This window comes from Sarcophilus harrisii, chromosome 4, assembly GCF_902635505.1.
Source record: "Sarcophilus harrisii chromosome 4, mSarHar1.11, whole genome shotgun sequence".
Classification (NCBI taxonomy): domain Eukaryota; kingdom Metazoa; phylum Chordata; class Mammalia; order Dasyuromorphia; family Dasyuridae; genus Sarcophilus; species Sarcophilus harrisii.
Genome location: NC_045429.1, coordinates 104,550,882 through 104,571,833, shown reverse-complemented (window position 1 = coordinate 104,571,833; position 20,952 = coordinate 104,550,882). Strand labels below are relative to the sequence as shown.

At 39.7% G+C, this 20,952-nt stretch overlaps 1 protein-coding gene across 1 annotated transcript in view; it reads left to right on the top strand.

Annotated features, from left to right (window-relative positions):
- The window catches only part of LAMB3 (laminin subunit beta 3), a 65,203-nt gene that overhangs the window by 25,461 nt on the left and 18,790 nt on the right, over nucleotides 1-20,952 (top strand). Inside the window, 11 exon segments of the mRNA XM_031937289.1 lie at nucleotides 3,596-3,710; nucleotides 4,256-4,329; nucleotides 6,529-6,720; nucleotides 10,650-10,713; nucleotides 12,468-12,661; nucleotides 14,017-14,137; nucleotides 15,140-15,328; nucleotides 16,908-16,974; nucleotides 16,976-17,037; nucleotides 18,482-18,496; nucleotides 18,623-18,819. Coding sequence (XP_031793149.1) covers nucleotides 3,596-3,710; nucleotides 4,256-4,329; nucleotides 6,529-6,720; nucleotides 10,650-10,713; nucleotides 12,468-12,661; nucleotides 14,017-14,137; nucleotides 15,140-15,328; nucleotides 16,908-16,974; nucleotides 16,976-17,037; nucleotides 18,482-18,496; nucleotides 18,623-18,819 — 1,290 coding nt within the window.

Sequence of the window (20,952 nt, the reverse complement as noted above, 5' to 3'; positions counted from 1 at the left end):
TAGAAGAGCAGGCATTCAGAGAAAAGCTTCAAGTTTATTCCTGTCAGTGAAAGAAAATGGAAATGAAGCAGATAGTGAAGAAACTTTTATTGCACAGTTGGTTGGTTTGATTGATTTAAAAATTGAATTCAATTGTGTAATATTAAAATTACTGGAGAGGCAGTCAATGTAGATTAGGATGTGGCAGGTAAAAATCCTGATGTTTTGAAGAAAATAATTGAAAAAATTGTATACATTGATTAATATGGATGAAAAAGGCTTATTCCAGAAAAGAATGTCTTTAAGAATTGATATTTCTTTTTTTAAATTGAAGCTTTTTATTTTCAAAATTTATGCATGGATAATTTTCAACATTCACCCTTGCAAAACCTTGTGTTGCAATTTTTTTTCTCTCTTACCCCCAACCCCTCTCCTAGATAGCAAGTAATCCAACATATATTAAACATGTGCATTTCTTCTATACATATTTCCATAAATATACCACACAAGAAAAATCAATCAAAATGAAAAAAATGAGAAAGAAAACAAAATGCAAGCAAACAACAACAAAAAGAATGAAAATACTATGTTGTGATTCACCCTCAATCTCCACAGTTCTCTCTCTGGTGCAGATGGCTCTCTTCATCACAAGACCATTGGAACTGGCCTGAATCATCTCATTATTGAAGAGAGCTATGTCCATAAGAATTGATTACAGAACTGATATTTCTAAGAAAGAAAAAACTCAACCTGTATTTAAAATGTCCAAGCATTACCAGGGCAACTAGATGACACAGTGCAGAGCCCTGGGCTCTGAGTCAGGAAGACTCCTCTTCCTGAGTTCAAATCATACTTCTGACATCTGTGGGATGACCCTAAGAAATCACTTAACGCTGTTTGCCTCAGTTCCTCAACTATAAAATGAACTGGAGAAGGAAATAGCAAATTACTCCAGTATATCTGTATAGAAAATCTCAAATAGTGACAGGACTGGACAAAGGGATTGCCTAACACTTTTATTAAGAGATAATGTAGAATGAGATTTTAAATTAAAACCAATGCTTGTATATTGGTCTTGAAATCCTCAGGGTATAATGGGCTCAACCATTGATCCATTTCTTTAGTAGTTAAATAGGAAAGGATGAGTTCCTAAAGCTGTTTTTGAAGATTGGTTTTCCAGTTATTTTAGCAGTTGTTAAAAAATATTTCAAGGACTACAATCTCAGACTAAAAGTTATACTAATTTTAGATCACTCTTCAAATTATACAGCTATACTTGGTGCAATGTGGGAGAATGTAACAGTCTTTTTTCTTTCTTTCTTTTGTTTTTTGTCACTAAACACAATATCTTTGTGTAGCCCATGAACTAAGGAATAATCATAACATATAAGATCTGCCTAAGAAAAACTTTTGAACAGGCAATTATTAAAACAATGGCCAATTTAAATTAAATCGCCTAAATTAAATTAAATTAAATTAAAACAATGTAATTTCCCTCACTGAATTCTGGAAAAATCATACCTTCAGAAGATGCAATTGAAAATATCCATTATGTCTAGAAATAAATGCCAGCAATATTCTTGCAGAGTGGAAGCACATTTTGCTACATTGCACAGATAGTAAATTTGAAGGTTTTCTCTTTCTAAAGCAAACTGTGATAGAAGAAATGACAAACATTGGAAGAAGGCTTTGTTTTGATGAATGAGATGTCCAGGAACTGCTCAATTTGTATTCAGAATTTTTGACTGAGAATTGTCTTCTTCATTTAGATCAAATGAATGTTTGAATTCACCAACAACAATATCAAAAAAGCCAATCATATGCAAGTAAAGTGAGGATTTGGGGATATCTTTCAAACTTTGATCACAGAAGAGAAAAGAATCATAGATATTGACCCTAACAATGATGAAAGCATGCAGATTTACCTATTTGATGGTAAAGTTTCATTGCTCCTATCAACATATATATATATATATATATATATATATGTAGATTCAAAGAAAGATAAGATGATTCAATTTATGCTGCCAAAATATTTTAAATGACAAAATGAGGTTTTTTTGTCATATTATCATAGTAGGATTATCTTTAGGCATATATTTAGTCATTTAAAATTAATAACTGATTTTTTATGTCAACTGTGATAGGCTAAGCACTTTGCAATTATTAAACTATTACAGTTATCTCATTTGTTGCTCCCAACAACTCTGGAAGTTAGATGCTATTATTAACTCAATATGACAAATGAGGAAAATTAGGCAAGTGAAGATGAAGTGACTGCCCCAGGATCACAAAGATAGTGAGTGTCTGAGGTAGCATTTGAACTCAGATCTTCCTAACTGGCTCCCCACTCCTATCTACTGTGTTACCTGGCTGCTTTCTGTAATTATTCTATTATTTTGTAATGAAACTGAATCAGAAACTCTATTTTTCTATCCTTTGCTCTTATATTATGGTAATAAACAGATAAAACATATTTTTAAAAAATGTTATTGTGTTTGCCATTGAGAGTAAACCAATGCATATATTTTACACACAGTTGAATAGTGTGAATTTGAAAAATTGCATCACTTCTTGGGGATAGGTAGGTGGTACAGTAGATTGATTGCTGGGCCTAGAGTCAGAAAAATTCATCTTCCTGAGTTCAGCTAACTGTGTGACCCTGGACAAATCTCTTAACACTGCCTCAGTTTCCTCATCTATAAAATGAGCTGAAGAAGGAAATGGCAAATCCCTCTAGTATTTTTGCCAAGAAAATCCCAAATGGGGTCAGGAAGAGTTGAACTGTGCTGAAATGATTTAGTAACAACATACCAGAAAACCACTTCTGGATCCATTATTAGCATTAACTGAGGAATAATTAATAAATGGTATTTATTTTCCCCTTCTTTCTCTTTGACTCTTAACTCTTTGTAGGCAGGGGCTGTTTTACTATTCTCTTTTGCATCCCTACTCTGGGGTCTTAATAATTTTGTCAAAAAAACCTCCTGCCTTCCAAATATTTGCCAGCAGGGCTAGCCTTTGGCAAAATCATAGAATCAAAAATGGTTTAGACTGAGAAGGACCTTCTCAGATTTAAATCAGAGCTTTTTAATGACACTTTTATGGTGTAATTAGTACCCTTCCATCTCTGTTTCTGCTATTTTTCTTCTATTTGCGGCATTCCCTTCATACTCCATATCTTCTGGCTGTCCAGGACTCCATATAGTTGTCCTACTCAATCAACAGGCATCTATTAAGCATGTACTCTGTGTTAGGCATTGGACCAGTTTGTGTTGATACAAAAAATGAAAGGATTCTTACCCTCAAGTACCCAATCTTCCAAAATTACTTCTATCTCCTCCTTCAAAACTCTCCTTTCATTACTCTAATTCTCAGCTAGGTGTTAAGAGGAAAGCAATTTGAGGAAACAAATTCACACCAAGGTGACAATGAGTGATAACCCCAGAATAATGAGTCAATCTGCCAAAATATATTTATTTTAGCTGAGGGGTTTCCTTAATCCAAATAGGTCATTTTCAGTGGCAGGCTTTCCAGGAAGGCTTGGCTTTCCAGGGCCTGGACTTTATTACAGATACCCACCTCTGATTCTCCTTCTCTTTTTCCTTTCTCACAGTGGAAAATGAAATGCTGTAAGTGTGACTCCCGGCTGCCTCATGGCTACAACAGTCACCGGGTGGAGAATGTGCTCTCCTCCTCCGGCCCCACACGTTGGTGGCAGTCCCAAAATGGTAACTAAAGCTAGCAGTTCTTCTCCAAATGGAAATGAGTCAAGAGCCCAGTATATAATCTAGACTACAATGCATCCCTCTGGATGCATTAGAAATGAGATATCTGTACCAGCAAGCTTCTCCTTCCTCCCCCATATACTTAAGGATAGAATGAGAGGAAGCTTGTAGGAAGGATTAGTGGGGCAGCAGGAAGGTATTCCTTTCCATCATTATGAACTTGTTGCAAGAGGTAGCTTTAGGAAAGAATCTGGGATGGAGATACTGTTAGAGATGGTGTAAAAGTGGGGAGTAGGAAGAAATTTGCAAACCTGATCAAGAATTGATTGGTTAACTTACAAGTCTTTATAATTTTTGTCCCTGGTCATGAATCATGGAAGACAGGGGTGGACAAATATTGGACTTAAGTATCATGGGATTGTCTTACAAGAGAAAGATTAAATATAAAAAGTAGACTTTGCAAAATTGGTTCTGATTTGAAGTGTCTTTAGGGACTGGGAAGGGAGAAATGCACTCCATCTGAGTACCTACTTTTTGTGTCCTGACAGATGTGAGTCCTGTTTCTCTGCAACTGGATCTGGATAGGAAATTCCAGCTCCAGGACATCATGCTGGACTTACAGGTGAGTTTAATCCTGGGTTATGATGAGTGCAAAGTCGAAGGGTGTAGTCCCCAGGTGTCTGGGTGGGTATGACTTAGGGAAGGACCAGAAAGAATCATCTTGTTTTCCCAAGCCTGGGGATATTGTACTATGGGTTGGGAGTGGCCATTTTGTGGGAACATATCACTCTGTGAATCACAGGATGAGATGGGGAAAAAGATATAAAGATCCTAATGATCTGATAGCTTATGGATATAGTCTTGGAAACAGCAGAGCCTGCCACTTTCCCAGATTTCCTATATATTTGGTGAATTTTACATATAGATCTTTCTAATGTAGTAACATTGCTATGGACTTGGTCTTATTTTTATATATGGTTGTTTGAAGAGCAGAGTTGGAACATAGCTGGTCTACAGAGAGACACTCGTCTTGGGGAAAATATACACAAAATTTGACTGTTAATTAATGTGATTTTAAAAAATGGACACGTCAGAAAATTTATATAAAATTAGCCATATTCCCTTCAAATTAGTCACCTTAGAAAGTTACACATTCAAAGATATTGTCTTGAGAATCTATTGCATATCTATTGTAGCTGGGTACAATGCATGACCAACAAACCAATGAACCCTATTCCAACTATCTGACCAATGAGCCTCCATCTCAGTAACTCTAGCCCTTTCCATAAAATTAGGCCAAAGTTAATACTGACTAGATCCATAACTAGGGAAGGATAACTAAGACTTTGACCTAAAGTGCTGAAATTTAGAGGAAGCTTTGAGCAGTTGCAGTCCATCAACAGAAAACAATCTACTGATACTAGTACCTCTAATAGTAGATTTCCTCTTCTGGTAGGTTCATTTTAGTTGAGTTCTTCTCCACTTCACCTGACTATGATCCACACTGTCCCACTACTTAACTGAGACTCTTTTCTGGCTCATTTTAGAAGCATTTTGTTCTACTTATTCCAGGCTCTACTTGTGCTACTTATTCTAGCTGCATTTTTTACGCAGTATTTTGAAACTTACAGAATACTTTTCTCAAATAGTGAGATTATTATTGTCACCATAGGTAAGAAAATAGTCTTAGAAAGCTGAAATGACTTGCCTAGGGGTGAATAGCCAATGAGTTTCAGAGATGATACTCTGGCCTCCAAATCCAACATCCTTTCTGATATACCTTGTTGCCTGTGAGTTTTTTCTTATGATCACCCTCAAAGGATGAATTTGATTTTTGAAAACAATTAAAGAGTTATTCAGAGTCAGGTCCAGTAATGAGCCATAATGAGCTAATAATAATTAACTATTTAGAATAATGAGTCTATTCTCTTTTGTGTCTCACAAACTGACTTAGAGGACTTTTCTCAAAAGAGTTATCAAAATGTTTTGTGTAATTTATACATCATCTAAATAAGCATATACAACTTTCTAAGGGAATTACTTTGAAAGAAGTATCTATTTGGTTAAAGCAGTTCTGGCATATTATGTTTAAAAATCATTGAATACCTTATCAATAATTCCATGCCTGCTCCCCCTACTTTTTGTGTCCCTCTGTAAAAAATCAAATGTGGATTAATGAATTTGGGGTACTTTTTGATAGGGAAAAGATTTAAACATTAAGACAACAAGGTACAAAGTAAAGTCACTTAGAAGCATGTAAGACATAGAAGGAGGTACTAGCCTTTAGTGAATGCAATTGGGATTCCACCATTGGTTTTGCTAAGTGCTATTTATGAATCCTCTCCCTAATTCTAGAATGACTTGGATTCAATCTCTGTAAACTCATAATATCAGCTGGGAAAATCCCAGGGGCTTGAGAATGGTCCTATGGCAGGTATAATTTTATATGGCCATTTGTTTCAAGTACTTTTATTAGCTGTTGCTGCCCTTTTGCAGCTCAGTCCCCACTGCTCCCATGGGATCCAAATGATGCTAGCATGGCTAAGGGCTGGCTTAGAGTCTCTGTAGAGCTCAGGTGGCAGCCTATTAATCTGGCCCCACCAAGTTCCCTGCTCTGGTCAGGGATGCTGTTTCTTTAGACTGAATCACTCTTTTATAATCCTTTGGATGTGGCCCCTTGAAGTATGTGGTCAGGGAATAACTGTTTGTTCTTTGAGTCTATGCTTCTGAGGCTCAATTATAGCCCCATCTCATCTCCTTGGCTTGGATTACAGTAGCTTATTCACTTATTTTCTCCTTTCTTGCCATGCTTTCCGTACAGGGACCTCTACCAGCGGGCATGCTGATTGAACATTCCCCAGACTTTGGAAAGACTTGGAAGGTGTATCAATACTTGGCCCCCAACTGTGCTGCCACCTTCCCCCAGCTCCGCCAGGGCCGGCCTCAAAGCTGGCAGGATGTTCGGTGCCAGCCACTGTCAACCCAGCATACTGGGCCCAACCGTGGGGGAAAGGTATAGTATTTGGGTATGATCCCTGAGGGTGTAGAAAGCAAATAAACATTCAGTAAATATCTCAGTGTCTTCTCTGTGCTAGGTATTAGGAATATACAAGTGAATTCATTGCCCTATAGAAACTCAGAGTATAATAGAAAGAATTAGACACATTTAAATACTTATGTGATGATGGATGGGGACTGGATCTTTGATTTCACTGAGGTAAGGAACTCCCAGATAAGAAAACTGTGTGGCTATGGGAAGGTCATTTTATTTTCTTCATTTCTAAATGATGAGGAGCAGACTGGAGTCCTCTTAAATCCATTTTTAGCTCTTGACCTCTGATCCTCAGAGGAGAACTTCCCCCCCCCCTTTTTTTAACCATTTTAATATAAAACCACCCAATTCTCAACAGAGAGTTCCTTATGTTTGCCACTGGCTACTTCTGTTGAGTCTTCCTCTTCCCTTTCCCCCCCTTTGAGTAGGGTGTGGGGTTTAGAGTGCTTTTTGTTCTTTAGATTGATCTCAGGACTGAAGTGCAGCCTCCCACTGTTCTGTCCTCCACCTACCCCATAACAGTTCATCACACAGTCAAGCTTTTGGCAGGTCAAAACTTAAGGAATTTTAGGATATAAACTTGACATAGATAAGCAAATTAGAGGCCCTTAGCTTAATCCCCAAATCCAGCTTCTCAAGGTTTAACACATAAGACTGGTTTAGCAAATAATTGTGTTAAGTGTGGAGTAGCAGACAGAGAGTGGGGCTTGGACATGGGAAAACAGATTAAAATTTTTCCTGACATCTGAAGCCTGTGTGATCCTAAGCAAACCACTTAAACACTTTGTTCCCCAGGTGACTCTAAATTGCAGAGCATCTGTTCTTTAGATTCATCTACAGGGCAGCTTGGAAGCCTAGGGAATAGAATGCCAGGCTTGAAGTCAGGAATTCCTGATTTCAAATATGGCCTCACACACGTGTGAGCTGTGTGATCTTGGCCAAGTCACTTAAATCATTTGTTTTCTCAGCTATAAAATAAGCTGGAGAAGGAAATGGCAAACCACTTTAGTATCTTTACCAAGAAAACTCCAAACAGGGTTATGAAAAATGAAATGACTGAACAACAGATTCATTTTTGGATTAAAACCCAGTCTCCCACTCTTCTGTCCTCTCCTTGCCCCATAGTAAACAGTTCATCACACACTCTAATTATTTTGAGGTCAAAAATCTCCTTGTGAGGAATTTATAGCATTTTAGCATTGGTAGAGGGATTTTCCTCACTGGGAGTTTCCTATATCAATAAAATAACAAAGTTGGTTCCTTTTTCTGAGAGAGAGAAAGAAAAAGAAAGTAAGCAAGAAAGAGAAAAAAACGAAGGAAATCATTTTTAGACTGAACAACTTACTTAGCCCCAGTCCTTCCAAGTTATCTGGTAGTATCCTCCCTCCTTTCCCCACAAAAGTCACAAAAGGCTACAGTTATATTCTAAGTCCTAATCAAAAAAGACATTCTCTGGAGCCACCCAAATATTTGGCTATATTTTTGTGTCTAAAAATACTTTATCAAATCTTTCTCTTTAGCTGTCCTCAATCCTGGAGTCAAATATTGTCATATCTTCTGAATTTGCCTTTTAAAAAATTAGTGATAGCTTTTGTTTTTATATCACCTAAATGTCTCCTTGTGTCCTTTCCCTTTCCCCACCCCAGAGAACCATCTAACGGTAGGCTGGTAAATGTTTAATAACTGGCTTTCCAGGGGGAAAAGATACACTGTAGGCCCTTATAAGTTTAATCTGTATCATTAGCATTTTCTCCATTACTTTCTAAGTCTAGACAACCAGAAAAAAAACAAAAAAGCAAAACTTGATTAGTAGCATTTGCAGATTTCCAAGGTGTAAATCCATCACAGACCACCATCACATAATCTTGTTGTGTTCAATGTTCTCTTGGTTCTATTTACTTCACTCTCCATTGTAATCTCTCCAGATCATGTAATCTCTCCATTATATTCATATATCATAATTTATTCAGCCACTCTCCAATTGATGGACATCCACTCAGTTTCCAATTCTTTGTCATTACAAAAAGGGCTGCCACAAACATTTTTGCACATGTGGGTCCTTTTCTCTCTTTTATGATCTCTTTGGGAAACAGACCCAGTAGAGACAAGGCTGGATCTAAGGGTATTGTACCATCCTTTATAACAAAGAAATTTTTTTTTTCCCTGAGGCGATTGCCCAAGGTCACACAGCTAAGAAGTGTTAAGTGTCTGAGGCCACATTTGAACTCAGATCTTCCTGAGTTTAGGATTAGTGCTCTATCCACTGTACTACCTAGCTTCCCAACAAAGAATTTTTTAAAAGACAAAGTAGAAAAAAAGGTGGTGAGGAGACTCAATAAAACTGATCAATATTTCAACCTCCCCTCCCAATATATATATAATTTGAACAATTTTTCAAAAGGCACATTTTCTTTGTTTCTTTCAAACTGTGTTTTTCAATAGCTGTACTTTTGTCTATCCCCTGAAGATCTGTCTGAATTCAATCCATTGTTTCTCCCTGGTTTTAAAATTAGGTTCTCTGTCCTCCCTTTTCCCAATCACATTCTTCTAATTTACCTTACCTTCTCTTCTTCCTGTCACTTACCAGTCACTCTGACAAAATTGGGTTCTCCCCAGCTACATTTACCTATTATGCTATAACTCTTGTGTCACATGGGGAAGGGAGATTATTCATTTTATATTTTCACTCAGGATATTATCCTCATTCCTTTCTGGCCATAGCCTTCCCACAGAGCTGCCTCCCTAGCCCAAGTTCCAAGAGAGGATTATAAAGTAGGACAGGGAGAGTGTGAGGGAATTTGAATGAAGGTCAGTTTTTTCTTCCTATCACTTTTCTGCCTTTTATAAAGTTTTTCTTTTGAATCAAACAAACACTAAATAAAATGAGTATTCCAGGTACATAGTATAATAGAGAAAAAGAGAATTGTACATGAAATTGTCTCTATTGTGTACTGCTTGCTTTTCTTTTTAAGTATATAATAAATACAACCTGTAGTTTCCAAAGTAGTCCTGCTTGTCTTTGATTCTTCCTGGCTGAGATTCTGTTTTCTTCTCTGCATTAAAAGAAAATACTTCAATGGCTATCTTTACTTCTATTTTTTGGAGAACCCTATGTGTAGCCCTACTTCCCTTCCTCTGCCCACCAATGGAAAAAGAAAAAGAGAAAACATCTTTTTTTCCCTAATTTTTTAAAAATAATATTTTATTTTCCCAAATGCAAGCAAAGATAGTTTTCACCTTTATAAAACCTTGTCTTCCAGATTTTTTCTCTCTTTTTCCTGCCCTCCCTCTTCCCTAGATAGCAAGCAATCCAATCTAAGTTAAACATGTCCAATTCTTTTAAACATATTTCCATATTCATCATGCTACACAAGAATAATCAGATCAAAAGATAAAAAACCATGAGAGAGAAAAACATAACAAGCTAATAAACAATAACAACAACAAAAAAGGTAAAAATGTTTTTGATCCACATTTAGTCTCCATAGTTTTCTCTCTAGACATGGGTAACATTTTCCATCACAAGTTTATTGGAACTGCCTTGAATCACCTCATTGTTGAAAAGCGCCAAGTCCATCATAACTGATCATCACATAATCTTGTTACTGGGTACAATGTTTTCTTGGTTCTGCTCATCTCATTTAGCATCAGTTCATGTAAGTTTTCCAGATTTTTCTGAAATCAGACTGCTCCTCATTTCTTACCAAACAATAATATTCCATAACATTCATATACCACAATTTATTTAGTCATTCCCCAACTGATGGACATCTCAGTTTCTAGTTCCTTGCCACAAAAAAAAGAGCTGCTACATTTTTGCACAATTAATATGCATCTTTAAGCAAAATAGATCCCTAGCCTGTGAATACATTTTCCTTCTTTCTCTATAGGTGCACCTCAACCTTTTGGACTTAGCATCTGGAATTCCGGCCACTCAGAGTCAGAAGATACATGGTCAGTGAAGCTCTTTCTTCTAGGCAAAAGGGTCTTTGGGGAGATGGGAGGTGGTGGAGGAGATTACTTTGCCAACTTGCACTGGAAGGGAGAAGGGAGCTGGAAAAGAGAATTAGAAGCTCCGGGGACTTATAAGACTTAAGAATTGTATCATTTCTCACCCTTAGGTTGTTGGTGGATAGGTGTTGCCTTTGGAGGGAGTTTGAGAACATAATAATTAAAATTCAGCCTATTAATTAAGTCCTTTAACAGAGAGATGGATTGTATGACATAGTGAATAAAGAGCCACTTTTGTGTTTGAACAAACTGGGTTCTAGTCCATACTCATTAAGTGACCATCAACAAATCTCAGTGCCTTAGGCCAGTGGTGTCAAATTCAAATAGAAACAGATCCCTGTGGGCCAAAGATAAACATAATTTTAAAAGTTGCGTTTATATTTATTTTGTTAAACATTTCCCAATCACATTTTAATCATATTTGGAAAGAACTTTGTGGCCTTGAGCTTGGCAGCTCCTCTCCAGGCAACTGCCTAGGGCTGTAATTTATACAACAGTTGCATACAACGGAGTTTCTCTGCCAGAGGTTCCTTCCATATGTACAGAGGTCTAAACCTTCCATCCCCTCCCCTCCACCCTAGCCCCACTCCCTCCCCCAAATTATAAAGACATGGTGCTAGGCCCTGGGAGAGATAGGAGAAAGGGGTTGGCTATTCATCACACTGTGCAAATGAGACAATTTCTTATGGAAATTTTATTCCATTGGAAGGGTCATAGCATCCCAGATTTAGAGTTAGAAGAAATCTCATAAAAACTCCTACTCAAATCCTTCGTTTTAGAGATGAGGGAAGGGATACTCATTGAGTTGGAATGATTTGCTTAGGGTCACACACATAGTAAGTGCATCATGCTCCCTTTTCTCTGACTCCAATATTGCTCTTTTCTTTGCATTTTGATGGATATGACAACATACACAAATAACTTATATAAAATAATATGTGACAAAAGTATAAGAAAGCAAATGTTCTGTGAGATTCAAGTTGGGAGACCAGGAGGATTCTGATACTAGTGATGTGAAACTAAAGGAGGGGGCAAGTGACTCGGACCCTATGTCCTTCTCTCTTGCCTAAAGGGATTAACATTTTGTTCTTATCTCTCATGTTTTCTTTTGCTTCTTCCTTATTTTTCCCCTTTATCCATCTATCTTTCCTTCCTTCCTTCCTTCCTTCCTTCCTTCCTTCCTTCCTTCCTTCCTTCCTCCCTGCCTTCCTGCCTTCCTTCCTTCCTTCCTCCCTTCCTCCCTCCCTCCTTCCCTTACTCCCTCCCTCCCTCCTTCCCTTCCTCCCTCCCTCCCTCCTTCCCTTCCTCCCTTCTTCCTTCCTCCCTTCTTCCTTCCTCCCTTCCTTCCTTCCTCCCTTCCTTTCTTTCTTCCTCCCTCCCTTCCTTCCTTCTTTCCTTCCTTCCTTCCTTCCTTCCTTCCTTCCTTCCTTCCTTCCTTCCTTCCTTCCTTCCTTCCTTCCTCCCTTCCTTTCTTTCTTCCTCCCTCCATTCCTTCCTTCCTTCCTTCCTTCCTTCCTTCCTTTCTTCCTCCTTCCCTCCCTCTTTCCCTCTCTTCCTTCCTTCCTTCCTTCCTTCCTTCCTTCCTTCCTTCCTTCCTTCCTTCCTTCCTCCCTTCTTTTCTTCCTCTCCCCTCCTCCTCCATTCTTTCCTTTCTCCTTCCCTCTTTTCATCTTCTCTTTCCTGTTTCTTTTGTACAGAACTGGGGGAAATTACCAACTTGAGGATTAACTTCACCAGGCTGGCTTCAGTGCCCCAAAGAGGCTACCACCCACCTAGTGCCTATTTTGCTGTGTCACAACTGCGTTTACAGGGGAGCTGCTTCTGCCATGGCCATGCTGACAGCTGTGCTCCTCTCCCAGGCATCCCTGCTGACCCTTCAGCTAGAGTTCAGGTGACAGCCCTGGGGAGGGAGGAAGATTTAAATTTTAGAAAAGGAGACTAGGGAGGAGGCATAGGAGACACTTTTCTAAAGCCAGCAGTATCTATGAAGAAAGCATGTCATTCTGGTTCATCTTGACCCATTGTATTCTTTAAGTAACTCACTCTTCCATTCTGTTTTCCCCTCCACAAAATAGGGGCACAGACTCCCACTCCCCAATTTAGAAGGGAGTTGGGAGAGACAGGAATTAAAACTATGAAAGGGCTTTTGGTTGTAAAATTAGATGATATGAGCACAAAGAGCATTCATCTGAATCAAGTGTGTGAATTCATTGTAACTATAGCAACACCATTGCTGGGATGGAAATATGGAGAGAGGGAGCATTGTAAGACAAGCATATAGAATCATTCAATCAACTGACATATATTTTGGTTCACTGTGAGGAAGAACTTTCTAAAATGAGAGCACTGTTCTTGGATTCAGAAGGATCTGAGTTCAAATTTGGCCTCAGGCAATTGACACTAGTTGAGACTGTGGGTCAGTCATTTAACCCCAATTGCCTCGCTAAAAGTAAAATAAATGAAGGTTACCCCTAGATGGAATGGGCTGCTTCACCAGTAGGGTGAGCTCCTAATTATAGTAGATTTTTGCAGAGACTCGACAATCACTTTTTCAGAATACCCTGGAAGGATTTCCTATATCAGATGAAGGATTATATTTGTTAACCTCTCAGTCCCTTTCAACAACAGGATTCCATGATTCATTTACTGAGGCCTGTCTTATGCATAGCACTGGGTTAAGTGACATGTGAGATCCATATCCTCAAAGAATTTATAATGTAGTCAGGGAAATATGAGATACACCCATTAAATAAATGATAAAAAATGATACAAGGCAATGTGTGATTAAATACCAAATTATATTTATCGACTACCATTTCACAAATCATGTGCATGAAATGAATATTGGAAAAATTGTGATGCTATTGATATTTCCCTCTGAAATATAAACTATGAAATTACGTGGAGAAAAAATGTTTATTGCATAGATTAATGCTGTTGTTTGGAAATAGGGTTAATTTCCTCTATTTTCTCCAATTTTTTTCATAAATATCCTCTTACATTTAAACCTCTGAGATAAGCAATATTCTATCCAAATATTTCAAATCCCCAAGTATTCTTGGCCAAATGAATTACAGACTTATGAGTTCTATAGGATTTCAGAAAAATGCAGAGTGGTTGGAGTTATCATTGAGAACTTTATGGAGGCAGCATTGTTTGTGCCAGTCTTAAAGGGTGGGTAGTATTTAGACAATAGGAAGGAGAAAAGAAATTATTACTGTCACTGATTGAAATTATTTTTCCAAGGTCCATGAGGTCTGCGTTTGCCAGCATAATACTGCTGGTCTCACCTGTGACCGCTGTGCTCCCTTCTACAACAACCGACCTTGGAAAGCTGCTGATGACCAGAATCCTCATGAATGCCAGAGTATGTTTATGGGCCTGGGATATCCCTTCTTTCCTCAGAGGAGCTATGTGCCATTGGAGAAGTCACTGATCCCCACTAAGTAGTGGAGACTTAGTAGTCCCATTAGAGACACAAGATAGTCATTGTTGGCAATACTTTTTCATCTCAAATTCATACCATTGTGGCTGCAATCTGATTCAACTTCATTCTGGGGAATGAGGGAAAGTCTTTGAATTGTAGCTTCTTCCTCCCTCCTTCCTTCCCTCCCTTCTTCCCCTTCCCCTCCCTCCCTCTCTCCCTTCCTTCCTTCCTTCCTTCCTTCCTTCCTTCCTTCCTTCCTTCCTTCCTTCCTTGCTTCCTTCCTTCCTCTCTCCTTTCCTTCTTCTCTTCTTTCCTTCCTCTCTCCTTTCCTTCCTTCTTTTCTTTAGCTATTGGTAGATTGAATTGAAAAGTCAAATAGTCCACCCTGATGTCACTAAAGAGCCATCAAATCATTCTCCAATGTTTGCTCTTCATGTCTCTTTAGGTCCCTAGCTCTTGAACTGAACGATTCTGGTTGTTCTTGCTTCTCTTTCTTTCCATTCCAGATTCTCCCTTTTGTGAAAGCTTAGACTGAACAAAGTGTGTGTGTGTGTGTATGTGTGTGTATGTCTGTCTGTGGGAGAGACAGAGAGAAAGAGAGAGAGAGAGAGAGAGAGAGAGAGAGAGAGAGAGAGAGAGAGAGAGAGAGAAGGGAATATAGATTGAGTGAATCCCTGGGAGAGCCCACAAACAGGCTCAATGAAATTGGGATCCTATATCCAATAACTCTCAAAGGGCACATAAAGGCCTAGGAGGCTATTGAGTTTCTCCTGGCATTTAACAATTGCATGATGCTTGGAATTAATTGTACGTGTACATATAGACTTCCTGTCTCTCTCATAGTATGCCATGCTTCTTTGTGACAAAGCATGAGCAAAAAACTCTTGAAAGCTACAGCTTTGGTTCAGGTGGCTCCTGCTCACATCTCTTTTCCTGTTCCAGGGTGTGAGTGCAATGGGCATTCGGAGACCTGCCACTTTGACCCAGCTGTATTTGCTGCCAGCCAGGGGGTGAGCGGAGGTGTGTGTGACAATTGCCAGGACCACACCGAAGGGAACAACTGTGAGAGATGTCAGCTGCACTACTTTCGGAACCGCCGCCCAGGCGCTCCCATCCAGGAGACCTGCATTCGTGAGTGATTGCTCCGCTCTCTACTCTCTCTCTACTGGGGAAGGAGCTGGGCTCCTCACATTGGGTCTGATCTTGGTTGAGATCTCAAAGTCTATGAGCCCTTTGATCTCAGAAGTGAGATGAATGAGGCGGGAGACTCATGGAGTGTGGAAAGAGCTCCAGTTTATTATGCCGAACAGCCTTGTTGATAGACATTTTTGCAAGTGTGATCAGCATGTGAATAGTAGGTAATCCCCAATCACCATTCAGAAAAGCAGCCTGTAGGCTTTGTGTATGTATGTTATCTGCTAATGGGAAGAGCTGATCCAGCCATTCTAGCAGCCTGCTTACAGGCAAGAGACCCTGTCAAGGCGTTCCTGCTTAAGAGCAACTATGCTGTGACCCTCAGACCAAACCCTTTCCCATGACACACATCACTGCTCCTTGCTCAATAAAACATTTTTGAAAGGTGGCAGAAAACTTATCGTACCAAAGGTCGAGGTGTCTCTGTACTCCCTCTCGGCAGGGTCCCATACCCTAGCACTAATAAAAGTTCCCTTTGGCACAAAAGCCAACAGGTCCCTAGATAAAACAGGGTACTGAACTGTGTTATCTCTGCTCCCACTGACTGGTGATAGGCTCAACCAGTAAATACAGTGGGTAGAGTATTGGACTTGGAGTCAGGAGGTCTAGAATTTGAATCCTGCCTTAGAGATTTACTAGCTGTGTAAGTCATCTAACCTCAGTTTCCTCATCTGAAAAACAGGGATAATAATAGCACTTACTTCACAGAATTGTTATGAGGATCAAATGAGATATCATACATAAAAGGGCTTTGTAAATCTTAAAGGATTGTATACATGTTAACTGTTATTATTATCAATAATAATTCAATAAGCATTGTAATGATTCTATGCTTCTTGGGGAACTCTCAATCTTTTGGGTAAGTAAAAACATGATTTTATGAAAGTGACTTATAAAGTCACATGGAAAAAGTAGCTTTTGTTGTTCAGTCATTTCAGACTCTTTGTGACCTCATTTAGGGTTTTCATGGAAGAGATTCTGGAAGATTTTGCCATTTCTTTCACTAGGTAATTTTACAGATGAGGAAATTGAGGCAAATAATATGACTTGCCCAGGGTCACACAGCTAGTGTCGGAGGCCAGATTTGAACTGACTCCACTGCAAACAATGTAGTTTTTGCCAAAAGATCCCTCAAGAAGGGATAATCTGAATTTGCTGTGTATTATCAGTGATAGCTTCTTGAAGAGTAATTTGGCTTTTTAAAAAATTCTGAACTTAACACCAAATAAAATGGACATTTCCATATACATATCAGAAGGGCAGATTGTACAGAAATCTGCAGAACTCTGCTATGTACAATTTGCTTCTCTTTCTAAATATGTAAGTCCAATTAATATTGTCAAGGCTATTCTGCGTATCTGCGTTTCATTTTGGAGGAAGTGTAGTTTTCAGTGGGGTCTGGGAGGAAATGATGGTTGCAGATTGTCAGAGAGGGAGGGAGGTAGGGGGGAGTCTACTTTTTTTTTCTCTCTGCCTCATTCTTACTGTGGATCCTGCTTCTGTACCATCTCCTCAGCTTGTGAATGTGACCCAGATGGGGCAGTGCCTGGAGCTCCCTGTGACCCACTGACTGGACAGTGTGTCAAAGAATGTACAGGGAGACACGCTTGACCTATCAGCTGGTTTCACTGGACTCACTACCAACCACTACAGGGCTACTACTACGTACTGGGAGCTGGAGCTGAGGAGGAGGGTACGGGAGAAGTACTACTGTCTCTCCTGGAGGTGGACGTAGGTGTTTGGTCTGGTTGGGACTCTCCTTCCACTTTCACTGAAAGACCCTACTGGTTGCCTTCTACTATGTATCCTCTGCAAGTCTCAGTTTGTCTCTTCATCCTTCTTATCTCACCTTCCATTTCCATCCTCCTCCTACTTCCACTCATCTCTACTACTTTTCTACTCCTCTATTTTACTCTATCTCTCTATCCTTCTCCTCCTTTTCTTCCTTTCCCTCCTCTTTCTATTTCTCCTTTTCTTCTGTTTTTTCTTCTCTTCCCCCTTTCTCCTCCTTCCCCTCTTCCTCCTAATCCTCCTCATCTTCATACCTATTTTTTCTTCTCCTTCTTTTTTTCTTCTCCTTCCCCTTTCTCCTCCTCCTCCTCACTTCTCTTCTCTTTCTCCTCCTCCCCCTCCTCCTCCTTATCCTTTCATCCTCCTACTTTGTTTTTCTCCTCTTCCTTCTTATTTTCTTTATTCTTCTTCTTTTCCTTTCTCCTCCTTTTCTTCCTTTCCCTCCTTCTCTTTCTATCTCTCCTTCTCTTCTTCTCTTCCCCCTTTCTCCTCCTTCTCCTCCTTCCTCTCCTCCTCCTAATCCCCCTCATCCTCATATCTCTTTTTTCTCCTTCTTTTCTTTCTTCTCCTTCCCCTTTCTCCTCCTCCTCCTCCTCATTTCCCTTCTCCTCTTTCTCCTCCTCCTTCTCCTCCTCCTCCTCATTTCCCTCCTCCTCCTACTTCTTTTTCCTCCTTCTCCTTCTTATTTTCTTTCTTTTTCTTCTTTTCCTCTTTCTCTTCCTTTTCTTTCTTCCCCTCCTCCTTCTCTTCCTCTCTCTCTTCCTTCTCTTCCTTCTTATTGTTCTCTTTCCCCTTTCTCCTCCTTCTCCCCTCCTCTTCCCCCTCATCCTCATATCTCTTTTTTCTCCTCCTCCTTTTCTTTTTTCTCCTTCCCCTTTCTGTTCCTCTTCCTTTCCTTCCTCCTCTTCCTCTTCCTTCTTCTCTTCTGATGGCCATATTCCAACTCCATTCAGAAGATTTGAGGAGGGTTTGATTGAAAAGTTGCAGTTCAACTTCTGCAGAAGAAGAAATGCAACTTTTCATCATTCAGATTTTTTGCCTTCCTGAGGTTCTGTGAGCCCTCACCCCCTTACGCATTTTTCTCCTTGCTTTCTCATCACTTCTGTATAAAACTGAGAGACTGTACCACTTACTTCCAGCAGGTGGCAGCACAGGTTTAGGTTTCTTTTTAACACTAAAGGACACAAGGGATGATGGAGTAGATCAAAGCAGGTCTGGCTGGAGCTTTCAAGGTTGGGGGAGTGGCAGGAGAGCAGTCTGTGTTCAGCCCATTCCTAGCATCCACAATGCATCTGCCATCTAGAGGGTGTTTCTGTGGGTCTCTCCATCCAGGGGCATCTCTGGGGGAGTCTCCATCAGCCCCAAAGGCTCTTGGGCTGGGGCTGGGGGTGGAATCACTCCTCACACATCCCAGGCATAGTGCTACCTCTTGTCCTGCAGGCTGTGACTGTAGCATCCTGGGATCTCGGCGAGACATGCCCTGTGATGAGGAGACTGGCCGTTGCCTCTGTCTGCCCAATGTGGTTGGTCCCAAGTGTGATCAGTGTGCTCCCAATTACTGGAAGGTGGCCAGTGGCAGGGGCTGTGAGCCGTGCAACTGCGACCCTCACAATTCCTACAGCCCCCAGTGTAACCAGGTAAGGAAGTGAAAGGAACACTTTGGAGCTGGCATGGGTGGGTGGGTATGCTCAGGGTAGATGGGAAGATTAGCTTGGAGCACCAGGGGATGGAGCTTCAAAGTCAGGGGTCCCTTTGGTAGAGTGGTCCTCCCCATTGAGGTATAAAGTATGCAGCACTTTGCCTCAGTCGTTGATCAATTAGCTTCTCTAGTCGAAAGGAATTAGAAAACCCAAGGTCTAAATCCCAGCTTTGTCCTTGGGCAAACCATTCACTCACTCAATCAATAAGTATTTATTAAATGCCCATTAGAGGTCACACATTGTGCAAGGTGCTGGGAATGCCAGTACAAAGAATGAAACAATTCCTACTCACAGAGAACCTACTCCCTGTCCTAATGGGGAAACCACATATGAAAATAAACATGGTGTAAATATTATACAAAATAGCAATATACCATGTAGTTTGGGAGGACAGTCACTGGCAGTTGGGGGGGATCAGGAAAGTCTTAATACAGAAAATGGGGTTATAGCTATGTTAAAATTGACCTCAGTTTCCTCATCTGAAAAATTGAGGAGATTTTCAAAATCTGGGATTCTCTCTGGTCAGAGTTTTAGTTTCTTAGCTCATCTTTGGAACCAACCCAGAATATCTTTATATTTCATTTTAAAGCTTTCCACTTCAAAGCTTTCTAAACTTTCCCTGATCACAAATGCTGTGTGAAGCACTAAGTCCCTTGGTCTTCTTAATTCCTGAGCTGACTTATATCTGTGCCTTCAGAGATCAGCTCTAACCAGTCTCTGATTACTTTCCCCTTCTTCTGCCACCATAACCAGACATCTAAATCTGGTATTTACTCACGCTCTCTTTTCATTTTTCCTCATGTCTACCATATACTCCACATCATAAATAGGTTTTCTGGGACTTTTTTTTTAAAATAGTATTTTATTTCTTCAAATACATACAAAATGAGTTTTCAGCATTCACCTTTGCAAAACCTTGTGTTCCAATTTTTTTTTTCATTCTTTCCTCTTCCTCTCCTCCCCAAGATAGCAAGCAATCCACTATAGATTAAACTGGTGCAATTCTTCGAAATACATTTCTATATTTCTCAATTGGCACAAGAAAAATCAGATCAAAAAGGGAAAAAAAAACATGAGAAAGAAAAAAACCTAGTAAACAAACAACAATAACAACAAAGATGAAAATATTATGTTTTAATCTAACTTCAGTCTTCACTTTAGGACTTATTTGTAAGGTAAATAGGATTCAGAAATCCACAAACAATACACCCAGGAATGGGAATTAGAAGTGTGGGGGGAAAAAGAAAATTCCAGAGTTACAGACTGAGGGATACTTCTAATTACTCTTCAGTTTCCAGGAATTAAGCTTAGCTATTGGATTTCCACAGCCAGGGAACCCATCTGTGATTTCTAAAGAGAATGAAACCTTTCACCCCAGAACAACCCCTCGAGGAATTGAGACTGGACCTGCAAATCAAACTCAATGGTTCATTCTGCAATCCCAGAACCTCTTTCAGTCAATCAGTAAAATTCCTAATTGAATGTCAAGATTTAGGATATTTGGCCTAAAGTTCTAACTAACCAATCAACCAATCAACATGCATTGATTATGTATCTATTACCTGCCAGGAGGTAGAGATACAGAGAAAAATTGAACTTTCCAGGAGTTTTTAGACTTTCAGAGAGACAATATGTACATTTATAATTACATACAGAATAAATATAAGATGGGGGAGGATGACATAAAAGGCGGTTCTTGATCTGAGCCTTGAAGGAATTGATGAATTCCATGAGGAGGAGAATGAGGTGGGATTATATTCTAATCACAGTGGATTGCAGTGCAAAGGGAGGGAGATGTGAGGAAGAGCAAGAAGGATGGTTTGACTATACCATAGAGTTTGGGAAGAAGAAGAATGTTTAATGAACAGGGGCTAGGTTGGGCAGAACTTTAAAAGCCAAACAGAGATAATTATTTTTCATTTAGAGGCAAGAGGGAATCATTGCAATTTTTTTGAATCTGGGAATGGCACTATCAGATCTGTGCTGAAGGAAAAAACATTTTGGCAACCATGTGGAAGATATTTTGGAACAGGGAAAAGACAAGGGGGAGACCATTGGGAGGCCAATGCA